This window comes from Barbus barbus (genome assembly GCF_936440315.1).
Source record: "Barbus barbus genome assembly, chromosome: 5".
Lineage (NCBI taxonomy): Eukaryota > Metazoa > Chordata > Actinopteri > Cypriniformes > Cyprinidae > Barbus > Barbus barbus.
In genome coordinates, this window is record NC_136733.1 from 28,462,188 (window position 1) to 28,488,346 (window position 26,159).

Here is a 26,159-nt window from a genome sequence, read left to right on the forward strand (position 1 = left end):
AGTTGAGTGTCATCAGCATAGCAGTGATATGAAAAGCCATGTTTCAGAATGACAGAACCTAGTAATGCCATGTAGACAGAAAAGAGAAGTGGTCCAAGAACTGAGCCCTGAGGCACCCCAGTAGCTAGATGTTGCGACTTGGATACCTCACCTCTCCAAGATACTTTGAAGAACCTATCAGAGAGGTAAGACTCAAACCACTGGAGTGCGGTTCCTGAGATGCCCTTTCTCAATAGGGTTGACAAGAGGATCTGATGGTTGACCGTATCAAAAGCAGCAGACAGATCCAGCAAGATAAGTAATGAAGATTTGGAAGTCGCTCTTGCAAGTCTTAAGGCTTCAACAATAGAAAGCAAGGCAGTTTCGGTTGAATGTCCACTTCTGAAGCCAGATTGGTTACTGTCCAGGAGGTTGCTCTGTGTGAGTAAGACAGAGGCTTGGTTGAACACAACTCGTTCAAGTGTTTTTTCAATGAAAGGAAGAAGGGAAACCGGTCTATAGTTCACTAAAAGAGTTGGGTTAAGAGTGGGTTTTTTAAGAAGTGGAGTTATACGAGCCTGTTTAAATGCTGAGGGAAAAATTCCAGTGTGATGGGATGTGTTAACGATGTGAGTGAGTGCAGGTACAACTGCAGGAGAAATGGCTTGAAAGAGATGAGATGGAATAGGATCAAGCGGACAGGTAGTAGGATGACTGGAAAGGATGATTTTAGAGACTTCTGCCTGAGAGAGTGGAGAGAAGGATGTGAACGAGTGTATGTTTGCTGGTAAGATGTGTTTGATAGATTGTGGTGTGGAAAATTGTGCAGTGAGGTTTGTAATTTTATTAATGAAGAATGTGGCAAAGTCGTCAGCTGTTAGAGATGATGAAGGAGGGGGGGGAGGAGGACAAAGGAGGGAGGAAAATGTTTTAAAGAGCATGCGAGAGTTAGGCAAATTCTTAATTTTGTCATGATAGTATGTCTTTTTAGCAGTGGAAACATTAGCAGAGAAGTCAGAGAGGAGTGATCGATATAAATTAAGGTCAGTAGGATTTTGTGATTTGCGCCATACCCTTTCCGCAGCCCTGAGTTTAGAACAATGTTTTTGGAGAACATCAGATAGCCAAGGGGCAGAAGGGATGGTACGGGTTGGAAGTATCAGTAGCACTGTTAGCATCAAGAGAGGATAACTGTTTAGGGAGAGGAAGCGAAGATGAAACCATAGCAGATAGCGGGGCGGGTGAGAGTGAAAGCAAGATACGTCGAAAAGTGACATGTGGAGGTGTATGTGATTTGTCAGGAATCATGTTGAGGTTAAGAGTGAGGAGGAAGTGATCTGAGGTGTGCAGTGGAGTAACCAGCACATGATCAGTGGAGCAGTGTTGTGTGTAAATAAGGTCCAGTTGGTTGCCTGATTTGTGAGTAGCCGTAGTTAGCACTCCCTTGAGATCAAAAGAGGCAAGCAGAGTGTGGAAGTCTGCAGCCTGAGGTTTATCTAGGTGGATGCTGAAGTCTCCAAGTAAGACTAAGGGAGTACCATCCTCGGGAAAGGTTGAGAGCAATAAATCTAATTCTTCCACGAAGTTACCTAGTGATCCTGGAGGACGATAAACAACTTAATTAATTATTATTATTATTAATTAATATTAATAAATGTGAACTGCTGTCAATTAAAAATTGCTCTGTTGCCTCAATTGAGGGTATTGCTGTCAAAAATAGTTTAACATACCTTGGGATACAAATAACTAAAGATGAACATAGGTGCTCAGCCAACTTTAAACCTATTATCGCAAAAACACAAAGAAGATGCAATTGCTGGTTACAAAGAGATTTGTCTTTAAAAGGCAGAACACTGCTTACAAAGGCAGAAGGTCTGTCTCGTTTGGCATACGCAGTGCAATCTCTCTTTGTGGATAAGCCCACATGTAAAATAATTAATAATGTCTTAATAAAATTTTTATGGAAAAACAAAACTCATTATATAAGAAAATCAGTCATATTAAATGCCTATAATAATGGTGGTCTTAATTTACTTGATTTCGATTCCCTTAACAATACATTTACAATTAATTGGCTGAAGCAATACCTGTCTAAGCCAACTTCTATTTGGAATGCTTTTCCTCAACTTATTTTCTCACAGTTTGGTGGACTTCCTTTTCTTTTAATGTGTAATTAAGATATATCGAAACTCCCAATTAAACTCTCCAACTTTCATCGACATGTTCTTCTAGCATGGGCTTTAATTTATAAACATAACTTTTCGCCACAGAGGTGTTTTATTTGGAATAATAAGAACATTTTGTTTAATTACAAATCTCTGTATTATGAAAACTGGTTTAGTAATGGTTTGGTTTTGGTGCAGCAGTTGTTTAACAATCAAGGTCTTTTGCTCAGGTATTCAGAATTTCTTTCGAAATACCAAATACCTATAACTCCAAAAGAATTTGCTGTAGTTATGAGAGCCATTCCTTCTGGTTTGTGTATATTTCTTAAACTGTAGGTACTCTTCAACAGTTACTGCATCTTTTCCTAATCCCTGTGACACTCCTGTTCGTCAAATTTGCTTTTCTGCATCAAGAAACAAGAACTATAAAATAAGATCATTATTTCTTGAGAATTTAATTTCTGCTCCACATGTAACTTTTTTTTTGGAATAATTTATTTGGTAATCTCAACTGGAAAAAAGTATGGTCACTACAGCAAAAATTATTTCTCACAAATAAGGTGAAAGAAGAGTCTTTTAAACTGATCCACGGGTTTTATCCTGTAAAGAAATTTATACAAAAGTTTAGAGCTGATGTAGAGCTGTCATGCTCTTTTTGTTTGAATGCTGATGAAACAGTAGAACATTTATTTTGGTCATGTCAATATACTGGAGTTTTGGTATGATATTGGTGCTTTTGTTAAGGTGAAGCTTTTGCCAAAATTTTCTGTAAAAATTAGAAATATTATATTTGGGTATTTTGACTCAGACCTCACAAAAGAAAATATTTGTTTTATTATAAATTTAATCCTTTTTTAAAGCAAATTTTATGTCCATAAATGCAAATTCTCAAATTGTAAACCTGTCTGTGTGGTCTTTATAATGATAATAATGATAATAATAATGAGAAATAATGTGCCGCGCACACACAAAAATGAGTTGGGAAAGCCATTTAATTGTATTCTAATAAAAACGAAAGAATTGCAATGCTCGGGTAAACCACTACAGAGCTACTGCCGCTATAGAGTTAGAACCGGTGAATGCGAATGAGATGATGTGCGCCAAATGAGTTGCTGTAGAAACCAAATACTTCAATTGTTGCGGACGAAATAGTTCAAATCGAGAGCCAACGCAAATGCAATGACGTGAAATAAAACGTCCTCATGTATTAAAGAAGAGTGGCTTGATTAATTGCTGGAAATAGCAGATGATGGGTACAGAACGGTAACAAAACTCTGAGACATTTACAGTCACACAGGTGTATTGTGCAAGCTGTACTTCATTGATATTATATTATAAACCTAATAAATAATTGACCTTGTTTTTTAATGGAGTCACTTATGCTTATCAAGGCTGTATTTATTTGATCAAAATACAGAAAAAAAAAACAGTAATATTGTGAACTCTTAGGCTATTGCAATTGCTAATATTGGTTTTCTATTTTAATATATTTTACAATATAGTGTATTCCTGTAAAGCAAAGCTGAATTTTCAGCATCATTACTCCAGTCTTCAGTGTCACATAATCCTTCAGAAAGCATTCTAATATTCTGATTTATTGTCAATTTGAAACTGTTATGTTGCTTAATATTTTTTGGAAACTTTTTTCTTAGATTTTTTGATTATGTCACGGTCGGTGGTTGTAGTAATCGGCGCCCACACAAAAGGATAACAAAAAGGTATATTTAATAGCATCAACTCACTTCAAACCATTTACAACTTAATATCCGACAAACATAAAGGCAGAACTGAGGACTTATAAAGAAACAGGAAACAAAGGAGCAAACTAGATAATTAATCAAACACAGGTGATGCATATAACTAATTAACAGAACTGGGTCATGAACTAAAACAGGAAGAACCAAATATGGGCAGAAAGGAAACTAAACAGAAACAGATACGTTACAGTATCTCGCCCTCCCGGAAGGTGCGTCCCGCACCGTAACAGTAACATCGGGGAGGGGGGGCGGGCGTCCTGGAGGCTGGAGCAGGACCAGGATAGGACAGGGGAGCCTCCAGGACGGATCAGGAGCCTTGGGAGACCATGGCAGGACTGGAGATTCGGGAGGCCATGGCGGATCTGGAGCCTTGGGAGGCCATGGCAGGACTGGAGATTCGGGAGGCCATGGCGGATCTGGAGCCTTGAGAGGCCATGGCAGGACTGGAGATTCGGGAGGCCATGGCGGATCTGGAGCCTTGGGAGGCCATGGCGGATCTGGAGCCTTGGGAGGCCATGGCAGGACTGGAGATTCGGGAGGCCATGGCAGATCTGGAGCCTTGAGAGGCCATGGCAGGACTGGAGATTCGGGAGGCCATGGCGGATCTGGAGCCTTGGGAGGCCATGGTAGGGCTGGAGATTCGGGAGGCCATGGCGGATCTGGAGCCTTGGGAGGCCATGGCGGATCTGGAGCCTTGGGAGGCCATGGCAGGACTGGAGATTCGGGAGGCCATGGCAGATCTGGAGACTCAGGAGTCCATGGTGGATCAGAGTCCTTGGGTGGCCTTGGCGGATCGGGGTCCTTTGTGGCCTTGGCCTTTGGCCTGGCCACACAGACTGGGACTATATGGCCCCCCCCCAAAATTTCTTTGGGAAAGTTCCCCTCTGGGGGCCATATTGGAGGAGAGGGCTCTTGGGGGCGCTCGGGAGGAGCGGTAACCTGAGGGCGCTCTGGAGGAGCGGGCACCCGAGGGCGCTCTGGAGGAGCGGACACCAGAGGGCGCTCTGGAGGAGCGGGCACTAGAGGGCGCTCTGGAGGAGCGGGCACTAGAGGGCGCTCTGGAGGAGCGGGCACTTGAGGGCGCTCTGGAGGAGCGGGCACTTGAGGGCGCTCTGGAGGAGCGGGCACTTGAGGGCGCTCTGGAGGAGCGGGCACTTGAGGGCGCTCTGGAGGAGCGGGCACTGGGGGGCACACGGGAGGCGCGGAGCTGGACGGAACCAGCGGAGACGAAGGAGAGCTGGACGGGACCAGCGTAGATGCAGGAGGGCGCTCTTGCAGCGCGGACTCCTGAGGGCGCTCTTGCAGCGCCGACACTTGAGGGCGCTCTTGCAGCGCAGACACTTGAGGGCGCACGGGAGGCGCGAAGCTGGATAGAACCAGCGGAGACGAAGGAGAGCTGGACAGGACCAGCGCGGACACTTGAGGGCGCTCTTGCAGCGCGGACACTTGAGGGCGCTCTTGCAGCGCGGACACTTGAGGGCGCTCTTGCAGCACGGATTCAAAGGGGCGCTCTTGTAGCGCGGACATTAGAGGGCGCACGGGAGGCGCGGGGCTGGACGGGACCAGCGGGAACTCAGGACGGCTGGACGGGACCAGCGGGAACTCAGGACGGCTGGACGGGACCAGCGGGAACTCAGGACGGCTGGACGGGACCAGCGGGAACTCAGGACGGCTGGACGGGACCCTCTTGCGAGGTGCGGGGATAGGCGGACACAAACGAGGAGCAGGCACAGGATGGCACTGGCGAGGAGCAGGCACTGGATGGTACTGGTGAGGAGTAGTTTCTGGCGTGAGCATGGGAGCCGAGAATTCCGGGGGAAGAGCCTCATCCAATAGCCCCCTGTCCTTTACCTGAGGCGTAGGCGGCGGAACCCTCTTCATCGCAGCTGGCGCAACGTTCATCGCCCTTTTCGGCGGCTTCCTCCTCGCCGCGGGCGGAACATTCATCGCCGTCTCAGGCGGAGTGACTTTCTCTCGGGCGGTGGGTAGGGGCGAGCGGCGAATGGCAACCCGTTCTCCCCAAAACGGATGGCCTCGGTAAGCCGCGATAGGCAGCCCGACATCCCACGCAGCACGAGCAGGGGCGAGCCGCGAACGGCGGCGTGAACCCCCGCAAACTACGGGAACCAGCTCCAACATTCCGTTAATCTCGTCTTCGTTTGGGGTCGGTTCTTCTGTCACGGTCGGTGGTTGTAGTAATCGGCGCCCACACAAAAGGATAACAAAAAGGTATATTTAATAGCATCAACTCACTTCAAACCATTTACAACTTAATATCCGACAAACATAAAGGCAGAACTGAGGACTTATAAAGAAACAGGAAAAAAAGGAGCAAACTAGATAATTAATCAAACACAGGTGATGCATATAACTAATTAACAGAACTGGGTCATGAACTAAAACAGGAAGAACCAAATATGGGCAGAAAGGAAACTAAACAGAAACAGATACGTTACAGATTAGGCTAATAAAAAGTTAAAAAGAACAGCATTAATTAAAAATCTAAATATTTCCTAACAATATAAGGCTTTACTATCACTTTTTATCAATTTCACACATCCTTGCTGAATAAAAGTCTTCAAAAAAATCAATAAATAAATAAGAAAGAAAAAATGTACTGACCCAAACTTTTGAATAGTGTATATTGTAACACAAAATTTCTATTTTGAATAAACACTGTTCTTTTAAACTTTTTATTTTTCAAAGAATCCTGAAAAATATCACAGGTCCCAAAAAATATTATGCAGCACAACTTTTTCCAACATTAATTATAAATTAGCATATTAGAATGATTTCTGAATGATCATGTGACACTGAAAATTCAGCTTTGCTTCACAAGAATAACTTATATTTTAAAGTATATTAAAATAGAAAACTTTCATTTTAAATTGTAATAATATTTCACAATATTATTTAGTGAAATAGCATTCAGTATTTTTTATCAAATAGATACAGCCTTGATGAGCCTAAGAAACTTTTTTAAGAAATGTACTGATCCCAAACTTTTGAACGGCAGTGTATTGTGCAGTAAAAATGTTTTCATTTTTGTGTACATTTAGTTACATCAAGGGTCAAATCAAATATAAATAGCACATTAATGTTAAAAGTTACACACTTTTTTTGTGTGCACGCTGTACAGGTCTGGTATAAAGAATGTTTTTGCTCAGGTGGCCGAAATTTCTGCCCAATAGAGAAAAGTTTTGCTCAGCAAGAAAAAAAATTAGAGGGAACATTGTACCCAAGATATTAGTTTATCCTTTGGAATGCTTTTTTCAATCCCAATAAAACACTTACCAGTACTAAATAAAAAAAATCCCCACAGGAAATAATGCTTTTCCTGACTGTCGAGGTTAGGTGAGACGGACACAGCTGTCTCAAGTGCCTGAATGTGTCAGAAAATGATTGTTTCAGTCTCGCTGGGGGATTAAGCTGTGGATGTCTCAAATGTGTTGAGTGGGTCGAAAGAGCTGAAACTACCTTCTCTGTCAAACCTCTATGAGCCATAATGGACAAGCAATATGTGGGTAGACCAACTATAACAATGTTTTTGTAACGAATGCTTCAAAATTCTGAATCATATTTAATAGATTTTTCTGTTTCTTTTTTTTGACACATTGAAAAATTAGTTTGTTTGTTTTGATGAGATGTGTAGTTTTCTTTTTTTAAACTTTTGTTTTATTATTAAGGCTTAAGAATCAAAACTAGTTAATGTGATTTTTTTTTACAGAATAAACAAAACGTGACAGTTTAACAAGATTAAAATTTTAAATGAGTGTGATGCACTTTTTATTTTATGAACTGAACAAGAATACAACTGTATTAATGAGCAACGTGAAAGAGTTTGGGGGTGACAGGACACTTTCCACAGTAAATGGGGATTTACCATTTAAATCATCCTCTCTCTCTCTCTCTCTCTCTTTGTTTTATTTTCAGTCTCTCTGATTTCAGCTTAACATCAATACACATTGTTTATGCAATTTAACTGGTGCAAGCATGAAACATAGCAGTTTATTTAACTAGGAAACAAAAGCTTTCAGATGGTCATGGTTGTGATGCCCTGCTGTTTTTAAATGGATTGAGCAAGGCATAAAAAGATTTTATACACTAATGGGCAACACAAAAGGGGTTTGATAGAGTTTGAGACAAAAGCGTGTTTTGTCATGTTAATAGCAGGAGTTTATCTTTTCGGGAAGACATAAGGTAATCTGTCTGTGTTTCTTTCATGCATTCTGTCTTTATCAAATGATTTCTGAAGTATAATGTCAATACTCATTAGCGCAGAGCCTGTAGATGAAACATTATAGCCTGTCTCATAATAGCAGATAAATACACACACACTGTCAATGAATTCTAATTAAACACTTAGTACCTTTACAAGTACACTTTACCCTTCTTATCAAAAACGAAATGAAATTGCCTAGCCAACCATATTCATTATTTATATGGAAATTCTTGCTTGGCAAATAGTACCCTTCAGGATTTATTTTCAATGAGCAACATTCCTGTGGGAGTTTTAATGTCTGTTTGTGTCTGTTTGTTTTCAGTGATAGATGTCTATCCAGATGTATGTCATTGTGAGGGTCGGAAGGTGAACTGTAATAGCAAAAACCTCCTCCATGTACCTGTTGTATCCTCTAATGTAACTGCACTGTAAGTATAACAGAGAGCGAGAAACCTTCTCTTCCATTAAATATAAAAGCAAGACTTGTCAGGTTTACTGGTTTCAGAGGGGATTTAGGTACTAACTGACTGACCAGTGGAACCCATAGGACCAGCAGCTTTTTTTATTAATCAAAACTGAACAAGACACAAATCACTATATTTGTTTTCCAAATGTAATAGCTGCGATTTTCTTCCCACGCTGCCCTCAGAGAGCTGAACAGTAACAGGATCGAATCTCTCTCTCGTGATCTGTTCATCCGCTACAGACACCTGGAGAGACTGTGAGTGACACTTCATCCTTTCATCTCTTCTTCTCCTCCCCTAATCCTTCTCTCTGTTATCTCTTCTAAGCTTTTTAAATTTCTAAGTCTCCTTGCCTTGAGCTCAAGTCATGATTTGTAAATAATGATTAGCTTTGCAATGATTAGTTTTCCATTTTCTCTAAATTGCCAAACAGAGAGGTTTCAGAATATGTATGTATCAAAACAACACTCCAACTAGGAAATTGGCCAGTTGGATTATAACTTTAAAAGGAACTGCAAAATTGTAGTGGAAACTGAAAAATAATAGTCTCTCCCTGACGTTAGCAAATCAAGCAACTCAAATTGAAGATATTTAAATTATATATATAATTATATATACACTTGCCATTGTCAGATGTGGAAATAACATAATTTCAGACCCTCTCATGTGAATGATTATTAGGACATAATAGTACCTGATTTTTTCAGACTCCTCTTTCCCTTACATCTTTTCTTTCTGCTGACAAAAAATCTCTTATTCATTTGTCACTAAGTACAGTGGAGGTTTTAAAGATCAACTTCCTCTGTAGAGTTCAGACAGGTTGACATTTTTATTGCCCATCAAAGTTAAACTGTGTAGCTCTCAATATAGCCAGACAACATTTTACTCTTAGACAGATGAAGAAAGACAGAGAGAACCCTTCACAAGACATATAATCAATTAATCATAATAAATGACAGACACTGCATAGAAAACGTCATGATAAAGATAACCAGTATAGGTTCATAGTTTGGTCTAAACAAACAGACAAGCAAAATTTCTCTTTGAAAGGTTTAGATATGTACAGTCATAGCACAGTAACTACAGATTAATAACAGAAATGTTTTGCATTTGATCTGCATGCCAGCTCTGTTAGTTCATTGATTGTGTAAGCATAGTTGTATTTTATATCTGACATATGTTAAGGGAATTATTTGTTTCCAATAAAGCATTTATAAGTTTACTGATATGTACACTATACCATTCAAAAGTTTTAGGTTGGTTTTAATGTTTTTGAAAGATAATGCTCACTAAGGCATCATTCATTTGATCAAAAAGCAGAGTAAAAACGGTAATATTGTGAAATATTATTACAATTTAAAATAGCTGTTATCTATTTGAATATATTTTTAATATGTAATGGATTCCTATGATGGTAAAGCTGAATTTTCAGCAGTGTTTTTCAAATCATTCTAATATGCGGATTTAGTGCTCTTTTTAATTTGAACAAATAAAGTCTCTGATTAATGAAACTTTGATCAAATGAACAGCATTTACTTTAAACAAAAAATCTTTTGTAACATTATAAATATCTTTACTGTAAAAAAACATAAAACAAACAAATAAAACGCACTAACACCAAATGGGATAATTTGCAGGCTGACTGAATATTATACCAATTATTACATAATTACTTAGCAATTAAATAAACAAATGAAATATTGATTTAAGTAGAAATGATTTTATTATGTGAGAAGAACCATGAAATGCAATAGGAACCATGAAACTTTCATACTGTTGAATTAGATTCCAGGCACAAATAATGCATTATTCAAAACTTTTATACAACAATATTTGACCGCAGGATGTTGCGATTGACTATTTATTTCTTCAGGGGTAAAACTTTTTTAATGAGGCGGAAAATACAGAGCGTACCTAGAGCGACACCTCTCAAACTTCAGTGAATATTCTGTCTCTCTCCACAGACATTTGGAAAGTAACAGTATAGAAATGATCTCCAAGAGGACATTTTCAGGACTGATCTCTTTGCGTAAACTGTGAGTAATGTGCAACTGAATGCAATGACTGTGTGTGTGACTGTGCACAATTATATCAGTGACACATCATGTATAATGTGACATTGATCCTTCCCTGAGCTCCTGTTTAAATCATTGTGTAACTGTACATCGCTGACTATATGTCTATGTAATTATCAGCGTCGCATCTGTTTCTTCCTATCAGTCAGCCTGAGGCTTTCATCATCCACCCATTCATCCATGTAACAGAAAGAGAAGGGAAAGAAGGATGTAACAATGAGGATGGTGGATTAGGTTTGATTCAGGCAGAACAGATCCATGATCAAAGAATGAATTTTAATGCATTCTAATGCTGTTATGTGTTTATGTATGCTTCAATGTGTACCTGGGCTCTTACTTTCAGAGGTGTGCTTCAATACATACATAACTAATCAACATTAAACTTACACTAATCAGACAGCTAGCTAGGGGGAAGAGACCGAAAAGAAGTAAAAAGACAGTGGAGGAAGGAGGAACAGCAGTGATGGTCATACAGCAGATGGTTTTTGTAATGACTCATTTAACAAAACCCATTTAAACATCAGACCTCCATTAATGTGGCTTTCTCTTTCTCTTTGTCTCATTCTGTCTCTTTTGTTTTTGTTTGTTTTTCTCAGTTTTTTGAGTCAGAACAGAATTGCATCTCTGAAAGCAGGAATATTTAGTGACCTCAGCAGTCTGGAGTGGCTGTAAGTAGAAAAACACAGACACACACTCACACACACACTTACATAGTGGATAAAATAGGATGATAGGTGTGATTCAGACTTCGCTCTCTCTTTCTTTGTCTCATCCTAATTTTTTCCATTTGTTTCTTAAGCGCTATTACTCTCTTTTGCACATTTTTTCCCTATTTTTTTAGTCAGGCATAATTGATGGATTGTGTTCATTGTCTGTGAGAATGAATTTGCAGAATCATTCAAATGAATGTCTGCCCTTTCAGGGGTTTCTGAGGAGATGGTTATTTTCAGATGGTTCTCAGGGTCACTTTTTTTAATATATTGTAATCTGTCATTTTCATTATTTGATGTCTTTTTGTCTGTGTGTAGGATTCTGGATGAAAACAGAATATCATCCCTGCGTCAGAAGTCTTTTGAAGGCCTGAAATCATTATTTTTCCTGTAAGCATTTAATTTACGTTGACAGATATATCAAAAAGATTGAATTCGATATATGCAAAGCTATTGTGCAAAAGCCTATGAAAGAGTATGCCTGTTTTTCATATATTGTAAAGTGATTTCTTTATTGATTTTACTGTATATCTATGCATTTTGCAGGTCTTTATTAAATAACTCTGTCGAACAATTTCCTAAAACTTCGATTTGCCTTGAGATGCCCCGTCTCAACTGGCTGTGAGTTACAAACATAATACTTAATTGTCTTGATATCTTAAAACAGTGGGTCTATGAAGTACATAATAAGGAACACTTAAACATGTGAATTAGATAAGAAAATATCAAAGCTAATGGCTTTTATTTTAAAGAATGTAAGAGCACAAGTACACTTTTTAAAGCAAAACAACAGAAATATGTTTCTAACAATATGTACTATTAATGTAGATACCAATTAAGATTTTTTTTTTAATGGACACTTTCCAGTTGTCGAACATTAGTGGACCATGGTTCTAGTTATTGTGATGAACTACACCTGGTTACTCTGCTCAGGTCTCTATGTGAACTTGAGGGAATTGGCTTTATACATCCACTAAAAAATCCAGTTGGCTAAGAATAATATAAAAAATGGCAAGAAAATTTAAACAAGCTGAGAAATGGTTTGACGTCATTTGTTTGTGGACAGGCTGCCTGCATTAGCAGAATGTTACTCTTATCACTGGTTCCTCTGGTGTTAGAATTATTTCTATCTGGCTTTTTGACTTTCTGACTTTGTTGATGGTAAAATGTGGGCAGTAAGTGGGTCAGTTAATCCTCTTATGCAGCTTTGTTTCAGTAAATGTTTTTTTTTTCCACTGGAGAATAAGTTTTGAGTTCTGAGAGTTACTCTATTTTTGTATCGTAATGAGCAAAAATTTGATTCCTCATAGTATGACCCCCACTAAGTGTCCAAATATGTTTAGGGGCCATGTTTTTGTTTTTTTCTAAACCAAAATCTTTATATTTAATAAAGAGTAATGCATTTACATCACCCACTCTACACACTCTGGTGATCAACTGAAGGTGTTTGTTTCTGCAGGGAAATGGAGGGGAATAGAATTTCATCTCTCTGGGCATCTAGTTTTAAGAACTGCTCCTCTCTTACTGTCTTGTGAGTATCCACAAACCATTCACACAGATTAACATACAAAGTAAACTGCAGTGAGTGTTATGGGATCCAGGGTATTTATATTATAGACTGTTTATTTGTCACAGCTGAGTGTGGGAGAAAGGGACAGAAGTGGGACTCATCTACAGCTTCTTCTGAGTCTCTCAGCTCGGCTGGAAACACTTACAAATAAATACAGATTTAGGTTGAACTGAATAATTTAAGACCCGAGTAGATTAAAGACATCGGAAGTGAATAAATTACAATAATTAGTCATGTTTTAGATGTACATGTTGATATGCATCACGAATATCTGGTGCAGTGGTGTAAGGCCTTTGATTCGATCTGTCAGTGACATTTGAAGGGCACTCTGTCCTGAGGGACCGTGCCTGCAGCATCACGACCACATCTTCAACTACAGGCACTTTTATGTCCCAGAAGTTGTTTTTAATTAAAACTAATAGATTTTAATATTTCATTATTTATTTTTGCTGTTTTTAAAATGTCATTTTAATTATATATTTGGCTGTTTTACCCCAGGCACAGGAGTTTACATTTACATTCACATTTATTCATTTAGCTGACGCTTTTATCCAAAGCGACTTACAATTGCTATATATGTCAGAGGTCGCACGCCTCTGGAGCAACTAGGGGTTAAGTGTCTTGCTCAGGGACACATTGGTGTCTCACAGTGGATTCGAACCCGGGTCTCTCACACCAAAGGCATGTGTTTTATCCACTGCGCCATCATGATGAGTTCAATCCTAAACTATGATAATGTATTAAAACAAAGTAAGACCTGTGTGCAAACAGAATATGACTTGTATGTCCTATATCAAAATTATATAAAAAGTGTGAAAATGCTACTGTGTTCCTCAAAATAATTTAATTTCCACCACAGAATGCAGAATCTATTGTGTATATAGATTTCACATAATCTGAGACATATGCAGAAAATATGCCATAAATGACTTAATTTTACTTTAATGCATGCATGTTGAACTTTTATTAGTTGACAAATAAATTAATGTGAGTGTTTGCCACAAGCCCAAAAGTGCATATACAATTGTTAAACAAACACTCAGGATGAAAATATACATTTCACTGAAGTGTAAATTAAAATTCCAGAATCTGAGAGGCTGAATTCTCTCTTCTACTTGTACGGTATATTACCGCTTCTCACGTCGACTGAAGTGACAGTGTGTTTGTTGTCATATCTGATCCATTTCAGTCACTCTGTTTCTCAATTCAAAGCTATTTTAGTTATCAACACAGGTCAGATTTCTTCAGATATATAAATATTTCATGTCTTTTGATACGTCCAATGCTTTTCAGACCTAATCTGGGACTGTCAGTGTGTCCTTGTGTACTCAAGCATTATGGAAAATGTTTGCGATAGTTCCTGGAAGCATGAACCAGATGGATAGTTCCTAAGTGTGATCTTCAGACTCTCTTAAGACCCAGTAAAGAGGAAGAGCTGATTTACATATAGATGTATATGACTTCATTCTGCGGCACTGAAGGCCTTGGTGAATTGGGGTATATTTTTGAGGCAGTGCTACTATATATGTCTTTTTCTTGTTTAGAGCATTGAGGAGAAACCGCATCAGCACCATTGAGGAGGGAACATTTGCAGACATGCAAAGATTGATAGACCTGTGAGTATACACACAAACACATGCACACAAGTAAATGGAGGCATTCATTTTTACGGAGTCCCTAAATTGCATTTTTTGTCATCATTTTTTCAGTTCATTGCTTATATAAATTGTGTGCGCTGGAGAGAAAGAAAGAGATTGTATTTATGGGCCTTTTAAGAGTTAGTTCACCTTCAAATGAAAAGTCTGGCTCTTGTTCTCATTTACTCACCCTCATGTTGTTCCAAACCCATATTTCTTTCTTTCTTCTCCAGAACAGAAAAAAGGATGAAAAAAGGTTTACATGGCTTACTCCCATACTCAAAAGTGTATAGAAATGAAAAGCAGAAAAAGGCAGAAGTTTGTATATATTCACAGCTAATCAATCAGTTAAGTTTTGCTCTTTCTTACAAAGCAGTCATATGGCTTTTGGAAGACTTGGAATATAGTTCACATGTTTCGTCTGTGAAGCACTCTTCCCCCTTCATTTTCCCTGGTCATGTGTTTTTATTAAATTTATTATTTATTTATTACTACATTTTTCAGCACATCTTTTCCTGTCTTCTACGAAAGAAAGAAAGTCATACTATCAGACTTTGGTTCCCTGTGTCTTGTGTTTCCACGTGCTCCCTATGTTTCCATGCCCATATTTGGTCTTCCCGTCCTTGTCCTCGTTTCATGTTCTCATTAGTTAATTAGTCCCCAGCCCTGTGTTGTCAATTATCTAGTTTAGTCTCCCCTTTATAAGCCGTGTTTCCCTGCCTCTGTGTCCAGTCTGATTGTCTTCATGTCGTTTTCCATGTCTCCAGCGATTCCTAAGTTTGTTATAATAAAGTCTGAGTTATTTGAAGAAGCTCCTCGTTGCCGCGTTTCCCTGCTCCAGTGTGTGTTGTGACACAAGCAGGTTTGAAACAACATGGGTGATTAAATGTTCATTTCTAGGTGAACTATATGGTGGCCCAGTAGTGCACAACATAAAGAAATCTCCATGACACAACAAACACTTTAAAATTAGCATAACACAACAGAAACAAGATGCAACACAATGAAAACAAGTCGCAACACATTGAAAACAAGTCGCAACACAATGGAAGCAAGTGAAACACAACGGAAACAAGCATAACACAACGGAAACAAGCATAACACAACGGAAACAAGCGGCAAACAACGAAATTAGCACAACACAACGGAAACAAGCCGCAACACAATGCAAACAAGTCACAACACAACAGAAACATGAGCAACACAACGGAAACAAGTCGCAACACAATGAAAACAAGCGCAACACACAAAAACAAGTGCAACACAATGAAAACAAGTCGCAACACAATGAAATTAACACATCACAAAGGAAACAAGTCGCAACACAACGGAAACAAGTCACAAAACAATGGAAACAAGCCACAACACAGCGAAATTAACATAACACAACAAAACTTGTCGTATGTGTTGTGATTTCATTGTGTTGTGGAGATTTTGTTGTGTTATGCTCTACTGGGTCACCATAGATCTATACCCTTTAACAAATCTCTGCTGAGATCTTTTTAGTTTTATTTATTTCATGAATGATTAAGTTGAAAAATGAGCCGCTGAACTTGCTTTGAATTGATTTACAGAGACGTGTCTATGAACCAGATCAAAGACCTGCCTCCCTCTCTGTTCCAGAACCTCCAGAACCTCAAACAGCTGTGAGAGCCACATTCTGCACTTTTTTTTATTTATGTTGCAAATTGTGTTTTTTATAAATTCTTGTTCCATGATTAAATGTTAGATCATATTTTTATAGAGATTTCTCAGTGGTACAATACTTTAGTGCTGTTTGTTTTGTATTTGTGCTGATCTGCCCAGCGATTCATTGATTGGTTGAAAGCCTCTTCAGATGAAGTGACAGGCCTTATGAATCACAGAAGCAAAGGGTGGACTTCATCGATAACTATTTTACTATTTGTGTTTCTCTGTGTGTTTGTTTCAGAAATATTTCCAACAATCCCCTGACACACATATACGACAATCAATTTGACTGTCTGGTGAATCTGCAGTCACTGTGAGTAAACACAACATCACTTAAGTTATTATACTGATGCTGTGTAGTAGGAGAGGTCTTTTATTTATTCATATGCGCACAATGTACGTAGAAATCCACATCATATTTACATGCCCTTCACATTTGATACATGACTTCACGTTTCAGCATTTGATCAAGCTCAGACTGTTAATCAGAGAATAATTAACTATCTAAAGTCACAGTGAATGAGCTCTTTATACAGGCTCTGATTAGGCAGTCAATTATGGTTACAAAAACATATAAATTTTAATCTTAAATGGTGGGTTTCATAGGGTTTCGAAGAATGGGTAAAAGTTAGGTTACTTTGTGCCTGTTTTAATAAAGAACTTGCAGGTTTAACAAGCATTCAGGTGCTGTCAATGATCCTTGCATTTTCCACACAGTGTCTTGGAGTGAAGCAGCTCAGTTTTGTCTTCTGCTGTTTGAGCTCTGTAGACCTGCACCACGTGATTTACAGAAGTAGGACATATTCCTGGATCGGCATCATATGTTGTTTCTGGAAATTCTTTTCTTTCAGCTAATTATATCCTCAGGCATATCTAGTGCTTAGAGGACCAGGAGACACCTAAAATACTTAAGTGAAATAAAAAGAACCAAATTAAACAACTGTTGACATAAAGTAAGATTAGAGCTGTAATGTAAATGGGATCTCTTCTGAAACTTTGGAAGAGTGACATATCAGATTATGAGGATCTCAGCAGAAAAATCTGAGTAGCAGAACATTAAACAAAAGCAAAAGTTATCATTTGCTTTTTATTCATTCTCATTACTTTCTAGGTGCGACAACCAAGAGTGAGTTCAGCCAACCCCAGTGAGTTCTGCTGACCATGGTCAGAAATTAGCAAGGCTTTATCAGAAAAAGCAATAGAAAAAATCCACTGAATCCCTCAGTTTTTTTTTGTTTTTCATGCTGTATTCTATATTGATATTACACTATATTTAATTATATTGTAGTTTAGGACTGTCAAGTTTAGTATGTGTTTTAAGTATTTGATGTAAGTTAATGGCATGCTCTGTTTTAATATGGTTTCAAAAAAAACATTATAGAGATAAAACTGCCCCTGAAAATCAGTTTTGTGGTAAGTATTGCCCCTGGTCGAAAAAAAAAAAATCTTTCTGGTTGATTGTGTGTTATTAACAACCAGAGAGATAATTGGTCAGAGGTCAAATAAATAAGATATAACAGCTAATTATCCTGACTTAAGGCAAATCATAGAATCGCCGTGAATGTTGTTTTTCAGTCCACAGATGTAGATGAGCTGTTTAGTGAGAGTCATGTTCAGGACTGCAGTATTCACCAGCCTTTTTGTTTGTTCCTGTATCTGCATTCATTGATATTTTTCTGGGCATTATGCCAATAATGATTCAGCTGGCTTTACCGGCCTACCATTCTTTGTTTTATCTGCTTCGAAAATGCACTTTTATTCTGGATAAAAAACATCTGATGAAAGTAAAATGTGCATCTGTCTATTCTGTGTGCAGGAGTATGGAAGAGGTAGAGATTCCCAACATCAGCATCAGGATGTTCCGACCCCTAACTAACCTTACTCACATGTACGCATACTAAAATTTACAATGACATATATATTTTATAATATATATACATCTATAATTTGATCTTTTGTACTTTCTTTGTCTACCTTTGTCTATTCCATATTTGTATTTTTATATATGTTAATGCGCTTGTGTGCCCTCTATGGAGAGTTATCAGTATGTTCCAGACTTAAATTCCTTGTACTTCATAGTCTCTCATGAGTCAAGACAAACACAACAAAAACCTCCATTAAGTCAGTAAGTCACACAGCACGCCCTCTGAGCGAGATACAGAGAGAGGTTATTACTGCTGAAAGTTCGCTGGATGGTAGCTGTCCGTTTCAGGGTAAATGATTACTGCATTTGAAAAGTCAAACCCCCTGGTAAATACAGCTCAACTTCAACTCTTAATTTGTTCACAGGTGAAAGATTGCCATGCTTTCCTCAGCTTGAGAATTATCTTTAACTTTTCTTCAATCAAATGCAATATCTCCAGAACAGATGTGTTCCCCTCCGGGGAAATGAAAATTAAATAAAAACTTAGTAGAGTGTAGGCCCTCAGAAAGATTTTTAAATGCAATGCCATCATTTCTTTATGAGGAATCAGTCCCTTCCACACCAGCACTGAACAAAAGAGCCGCCGCGTGCCGAGGAGAGATGCTGCACTGAAGTCTTTAGAGCTCTGAACCTCACGCTGAACCTGTCTGCACTTTGATGTGGAGATGAGGTTTTCGGGATTGTTATTTTACAGATATCAGCTGCACTAGAAATTCACTTTTGATCTGAGAGAGGCCCACTCTAGCAGACTGTGACAGTAACAGAAGGTTATCTCTGTTGATGAGGGGTAAATGTGAACAGAATAGTTTGGGTGTGCTGTAATGACGCACATGTGTTTTAAGAACAGACAGAGGAACAGATACTCTGCTTGGGCTGAAGTGTTTGATTGTGCAGCAGGGTAAAGTGTTCATTCAGGTATAAGGATTAGGTATTAAGGTTTTTATTTAAAGAGTCAAACAAAATATCAGTGTTCACTGTTCAACAAACAAGTAGTCTTTTTTTAACTGGGCATTTCCAAAGAAATATGTGTTCAATTGTTTATGAATCAGACTAATCTGTTTTTTTGAATATTGTCTCAATGTTCACTGGTTAACAGCTAAATGAGTGGATGATTTTCAAACGAGTCCTACTTAAAATCCATTTCTCAAAACTTCAGAAGTTGCATTGACTATTTTTTATCATACTTTTATGACATATTTTTTTTTTATGACAACTTATTTTACTGAAAAAATAAAATAAAATAGAAGTCAGGATACCTACGGAAGTCATACAGGTTTGGAAAAAACATGAGACATGAGTAAATGATGACAAATTTTTTATTTTTGAGTGAAAAATTCCATTAACCATTTTTCAACCACACATATGCAATAACGTGTAAAATAACTTAGCTTTTTCTCTTTTTATGTCATTTATGTGTTGGACCATTTCAGTTATTTTAAGCGTTTTGAATTCTGTGGATATTCTCCCAACGTGCGGAGCTGCAAACCAAACACAGACGGAATCTCATCCTTCGAGAATCTGCTGGCAAACATCATTCTGCGCGTGTTTGTCTGGGTTGTTGCCTTCATCATTTGCTTCGGAAACATCTTCGTCATCTGTCTGCGTTCCTGTATTGCTTCAGAGAATCAACATCACACAATGGCCATCAAATCCCTTTGCTGTGAGTCCATTATACATCAAACATGAGCGTGACAACCAATATGCAGCTTCTGCTCAACCCCAGTGAAGCTAAAATGATCAATCAGTCAAAATTCATTTCATGCATTACAAAGTGAGACAGTCTGACTACAGCAAATAAGAGTGACATTTCTACACCTCCACAATACAATAACAAACAGCTAAAGTCAACATAAAGCAGCATTCACATGCCATTTTATTTCCCTTATACTTCAAAGTGTTCAACTAGAAAATAGATGTAGACTATGTTTTATCCATTAGGAATTGATTGGATTATGGAAGACTTTCTATACCAGATTAAAGATTGAAGATTTTTCTATATTTTTGAAAGAAATTTTTAATGCTCACCTGGACTGTAGTTATTTGATTAAAAACAACAGTCAAAACAATAAAATTGGGAAATATCATTACAATTTTTGTTTATTCATGCAATATTTTTAATTTCATTTATTCCTCAAGCTGAATTTTCAGCAGCCATTAGTCCAGTCTTCACAGTCAATGATGCTTCAGAAATAATTCTAATACTTATTTACTACATTATTAAATATTTTTTATGTTGCAAACAGTTGTGCTGCCTTTTCAGGATTCTTTGATAAATAGAAAGCTCATTATTTAAATTAAAATTGTAACAAACAAAAAGTCTTTATGGTCCCTTAATAAATTAAATGCATCCTTTCAGTGTAATGGTGGCGTCCCACAAAATAATTATTTAATTTGGGGAGAAGACAGGATTAAGCCTGATAAACATAAATAAAATAAAAACCCCAAGATGACTCAAAAGAAAAAAAAACTTTGTGTTTTTTCCCACAAAAGTGATTTGATTGAATACAAAAGTTTTCTTCTAATTAAGAGTCACAGCAACAGAGTTCAGATTCAATAGCATATTCACAAAAATAGTGGGGAAAGGTTATTTTCACACATCAAAAGTGGCCAATAGATCTTACTGACCAAAAACTTTACAATGTTTTAGGCTAACATCGATGAATAATCAGGTCAGGTATGTGTATTACTATAGTAAATGAAAAAGTCGTTTGTTTGCTTTTTGAAAAGGCAGCGTGTCAATGCAGGGACTAATTTGGGTAGTTCACAGGAGTCAGACAAACAGGCTTAAAGGGTCGTAGTTCCCTCTAATTGCAGCATTTACACACACACGTGCCATTATACACATTCAGCTAATTATACACATCAACACATTGCTCGGAAACTCACTAAATTATACATCTATGCAGTATCACAAGCTTTTAATAAACATCAAAACACACACACTCACTCTTTCCCGCCCACTGGGCAGATAAATAATTACAACAGTTGGTATCTTTAGACACACACACACACACACACACACACAGAGAGAGAGAGAGAGAGAGCTTGCTGACTTATGTATGACCTCACACTTTCATTCAACAACAGAAATGGAAAGTGTTATTAGAAAAGGTTGGATCATCTTGCGATATCTAGAGCTGTTCAGCTGAGGATCAGAGTCTGAGGACTAATCTGTGTCTCAGTGATGGAGAGAGATAGCAGACAGGGGCCTGAAAAGAGATGGATAGATGAACAGATGGCTGGAGAGGTGCAGTTTGTTTTAACCCACATAGAGTTGAAAGGATATGTCTCTATCTTAAATTTTCAACACCTGCCACCCCCTTAGATTAGAGACATGCAGGTAAGAGTTTTGCACTGTGGCTCTCCAGCTCTGGAGTTCCCCACTGGGTGACATTGGCAGGAATATGTTTAGCGGTGGTGGTGGAAGTTGGAGGGGGAGGGTTTAGCTGTCTCTGTAGGCCTACTCATTCAGCTAGGACTAGAATAACACAGTATCATTGCTTACTTGCAAAAACCCATTCACAGTGTGTGAAACGTCTCACCTTGGAGGCTCTGATTTTGATGAATGAAAACCGAAGTGGGGAGAGACATCTGTGAGAGAAAGAAAATGATTTGGAGGCAGTGCAGTGAATGAAAGTGTGGGTGATTTGGTGTTTGTTAATTATTAGCTGAATTAACTGCTCAGCAGGTTTCTGGGACACACAAATAGAGAGAACTGCAAAAAAAAAAAAAAAAAAGAGACAAACTGGCCTGACCACACACTGCCAGAAGTAAATATAATACAAGAAATACAACATGACTGACGGATGGATTATGAATAAGCAGACGGATCAACATTATTTTTGTACTATTTATTTATTATTATAATATTTTGTAATATTTTGCCTTAGCATATATTTATTTTACTTTTCATTTCAAGTTTAGTTTACATTTTAGTGATTTTTATGTGCTTTTGTCATTTTTTTTTTTTTTTAATATATTTTTCTCTTTATTTTATTTCAGACATATACATTTTAGTACATTTTCGTCAATATTTAGATTTTATTTTATTATAAATACCAAAAAAAATGTTTTATTTTGTTTTAGTTAACAATAACAATATCTAAATGTATGTGCTGAATGTAGGGCCCTATGAAATCTGTTTTTTTTCTTTCTCAAATTCAGTTGAATTAATTAATTAATTAATTACCAAATTCTGTGTTAGTCATTTAATTTTCAGGATTCCATTTTAATGGTTTAATTACATTTTAATAATCAAAAGCATCTTGAATTAATTGATTTAATTAAACTTATTTAATTAAACGTCATTTATCGTTATTATTTATTCTTAATGTGATTATTCCTTAAAATGTTTTATTATTGGTAGTAGTAGCTTTGGTAGTAGGGAATTGATATATAGGTTGATGGACAGGTGTTAAGATGTATTTGTTTATCTTTAATAGGTGCAGACTGTCTCATGGGCGTGTATCTGCTTTTCATCGGTGCTTTTGACATCAAGTACTGCGGCGAGTACAACCGTCATGCTCAGGTATGGATGGAGAGCCTGTCTTGCCAGTTGATCGGCTCTCTGGCCATGTTGTCCACAGAGGTATCCGTCATGATGTTGACCTACATGACACTAGAGAAGTACCTGTGCATCGTCTTCCCATTCCAGCATTACCGTGCCGGACGAAAACAGACCCTGTGCTCACTGACCTTCATCTGGTTGTTAGGATTTATCATTGCCGTTATTCCCTTCTGGGATAAACAGACCTTTGGGAATTTTTATGGGCGGAACGGAGTATGCTTCCCTCTTCACTCAGACCAGACAGAGAAACCTGGTGCCAGATGCTATTCTACAGCTATTTTTCTCGGTGAGGGCAGAGAGCATCGGAGTGTGTAAATTTTGTATTGTGTATGTTTGAGACCTGGATAAGCCAGTGTGTGTATTTGTGTCATTCTCTGGAGGTGACTCAGCTTTGAATTGGGCTTTGAATTGAGTTGAGTTGAGATCTAATAATTTTACCGCATTTCCCCAGAGATTCAACCATGCTCTTTTTTAATAAAGTAAACTCAGAAAAAGATCCTCCCTGGTAGCAACTTCACTATTTTTCTAGTTTTCCAACAATAGTATCTAAACAAACATACTTAAGACACGACAAATCTCTTTGGAAAAACTGTATAAAATATGAGGATTTGTCTTCAGAGAATACATAAGTTGAATTAGCCTAAATATTTTTAATTTCCCCATCGTCATTTATTTATTTTTAAATGAAGTAAGAAAACTTAATTCAAAAACTTAATTAAATTTTTATCTGTTGTTATTTGATAGAATCCATGATGCCATGCATCTGAACAAGATGTTCAGGACCTCTGGTAGAAAAACTGGCCCACAACATTAAAGATCCAGCAGTATATTTAACTGTGGACATGGGGTACTTTTTTTTTTATCCCTGTTTGTACTAAACTCATCTGGTGGGTTTGCTGCCAAAAAGCTCTTTTTTCAGTTTCATCTGACCATAGAGGCCAGTGCCATTTGAAGCTTCAGTTGTGTCTGACAACTGAATTCCCTGGAGTTTGTTTTTGGATGAGTGAGGAGAATTGTCCTTGAAACCCTCCCGAACCGTGATGTAGGGGATGTTTGATTTTTGATTTTTTTTAGGTTTCTGACCCCAAGACTCAACTAATCTCTACAATTCTACAGCTTTGGCCACTCAAACTCTCCTCCTCACCGTGCATTAGGATGATATAGACACGTCCTCTTCCAGGCAGATTTGTAACATCTTTAGTTGATTGGAACCTCTTAATTATTACCCTGATGGTGGAAATGGGGATTTTTAATGCTTTAACTCTTTTCTTACAGCCACTTTCTATTTTGTGATTCTCAACAATCTTGTTCTGCACATCAGAACTATATTCTTAGGGTTTACTCCTTGTGATGGATGATTAAGGGAATTTGGCCTTTGTGTTCTTCATATTTAAAATCCTGCGGAACAGGAAGTCATGGCTGGACAATTTCATGCTCCTAATCACCCTGGTGTGCTAAAAAATATAAATTAATGGGAATATACTTCAGAGATAATTTACTCATAAGAATTTCTAGGGGTGCCAATAATTGTGGCCAACATTCATTGGAGAAAAACATTTATTTCATCATGAGATTTTCTCCCCACTTTCAATTGTTTTACTTCAGTGATGGATTAGAATTTTGTGAATTGTTTGAGTGAAAGATCAAAAGGATAAACAATGCAGATTTATTTATTTTATTTATAAAATCAAAATATTGAGAAAATCTTTAAAGTTTAAAGTTTTGAAATGAGGGGCTTAGCAATGCATATTACTAATCAAAAATTAAGTTGTAATATATTTACAGTAGGACATTTACTAAATATCTTCATGGAACATGATCCCTAATGATTTTTGGCTTAAAAGAAAAATCAATAATTGTGACCCATACAATGTATTTTTGGCTATTGCTACAAATATACCCCAGCGACTTAAGACTGGTTTTGTGGTCCAGGGTCACATTTATCAAGAGTGCCAATATTAGTGGAGGGCACTGTAATTCAACACTTTTAACGATGTTACTAAAGATTTATGTGTGTGTTTCTCTGTCAGGTCTGAATCTGCTGGCTTTCGTGGTGATTGTATTCTCCTACTCCAGTATGTTTTACTCCGTCCAGAAGACAGCGAAGACAGCACGTCAAACAGTATTTGATCGAGAAGTCACTATCGCAAAGCGGTTTTTCTTCATTGTGTTCACTGATGCCATGTGCTGGATCCCCATCTTCCTCTTGAAGATACTATCACTACTAAGAGTACAGATCGCTGGTAAGCAAACACGCGTGGTCACATATTACAAGCAGAAGCTAATATGTGTGAAAGAACACGCCGAACACGAAGATATTATAAGTGTGTCACTTAACTCATGACTGCAGTTTGGCTGCACGTTAGCTAATGATCTTAATGAGGCAGCTCATTAATATGATACCATGGTGAAATAAGACCTGTGTATATTGCAAATCCTAGCCTGCTTTCCTGATAATAAAACTGCAATTCCCCTGGTTTATTCTTGTGGATGTTTGATGGATAAAGAAGGATTTTTCAGAGCTTTACATTCTCTGATCTGGCCTCTCCACGAAATATTGATTTTATATTCTGCTTTGTGAACCTCAACACATTGCACAAGCACATTTACCCAATTACTAGAAATAAAAATAAACTGCATCATATGGACTGACATCTAAACACATCCACACAAATTAAATATGAAACAATAATATTAAATATTAGAGTAGGTACACTATGAATTTTTAGGGGTGAATATAAGACACAAAGATGTCCCTTTAAGTGACAAGCTATTGTACCTTTAGATATATTTATTTATATATTTATTTATTTAAAATCAATAAAAGTTGCACAATTTGAAATGTTTTGTTTTTAACTAGTATGCTATCTTTTCTTTTAATATCCACATTACGTTTGATCAATGGTTATTGATTGTTAAACAGTTGACTTTATCAAGACCCAATGAGCCAATTTCATTGTTTTCCTTTATCCTGAATTTCAAGCCTGAATGAATCCAGATATAACTGTTTACTCGTAAAAAATCTGTTGACAATTGCCATTTACGAAACATGCGAGTTATGCAAGTAGCTGGTCTGAGCCGAGAGGTGCATTTTGATTAGTAGATGGCTGAGGAGCCGAAGCCCTGGGCGCAGAGAGGATTACATTCAACCACCATGAGCACCCATGAACACTTATCAGCTAGAATGGCTTTGCAGTTCTTCCCTTGGACAATACGGTTTAATCTGCACTTTCTTTTCTCTCTCTCTCTGTCTCCTCCAGGTACCCTCATTTTGTGGGTGGTGATTTTCATCCTTCCCATAAACAGCGCCCTGAACCCCATCCTGTACACTATCACAACCAGCGCCTTTCAGCAGAGACTCAAACAGTGTTTGAAATATCGCTGCCAGCAGACTAACTGA

The 26,159-nt window shown here is 37.8% G+C and overlaps 1 protein-coding gene across 1 annotated transcript in view; it reads left to right on the forward strand.

Moving 5' to 3' along the window:
• The window catches only part of LOC306869284 (relaxin receptor 1-like), a gene marked incomplete at both ends in the record, with an annotated part of 46,698 nt that extends 20,539 nt beyond the window's left edge, over nt 1–26,159 (forward strand). Inside the window, 15 exons of the mRNA XM_079415975.1 lie at nt 8,446–8,551; nt 8,773–8,844; nt 10,552–10,623; nt 11,259–11,330; nt 11,691–11,762; nt 11,919–11,993; nt 12,832–12,903; nt 14,487–14,558; nt 16,154–16,225; nt 16,510–16,581; nt 18,085–18,156; nt 19,623–19,852; nt 22,635–23,045; nt 24,790–25,002; nt 26,020–26,159. Of these exons, the coding sequence (XP_079272101.1) occupies nt 8,446–8,551; nt 8,773–8,844; nt 10,552–10,623; nt 11,259–11,330; nt 11,691–11,762; nt 11,919–11,993; nt 12,832–12,903; nt 14,487–14,558; nt 16,154–16,225; nt 16,510–16,581; nt 18,085–18,156; nt 19,623–19,852; nt 22,635–23,045; nt 24,790–25,002; nt 26,020–26,159 (1,823 nt within the window). The remainder of the gene's footprint in view (nt 1–8,445; nt 8,552–8,772; nt 8,845–10,551; nt 10,624–11,258; nt 11,331–11,690; nt 11,763–11,918; nt 11,994–12,831; nt 12,904–14,486; nt 14,559–16,153; nt 16,226–16,509; nt 16,582–18,084; nt 18,157–19,622; nt 19,853–22,634; nt 23,046–24,789; nt 25,003–26,019) is intronic.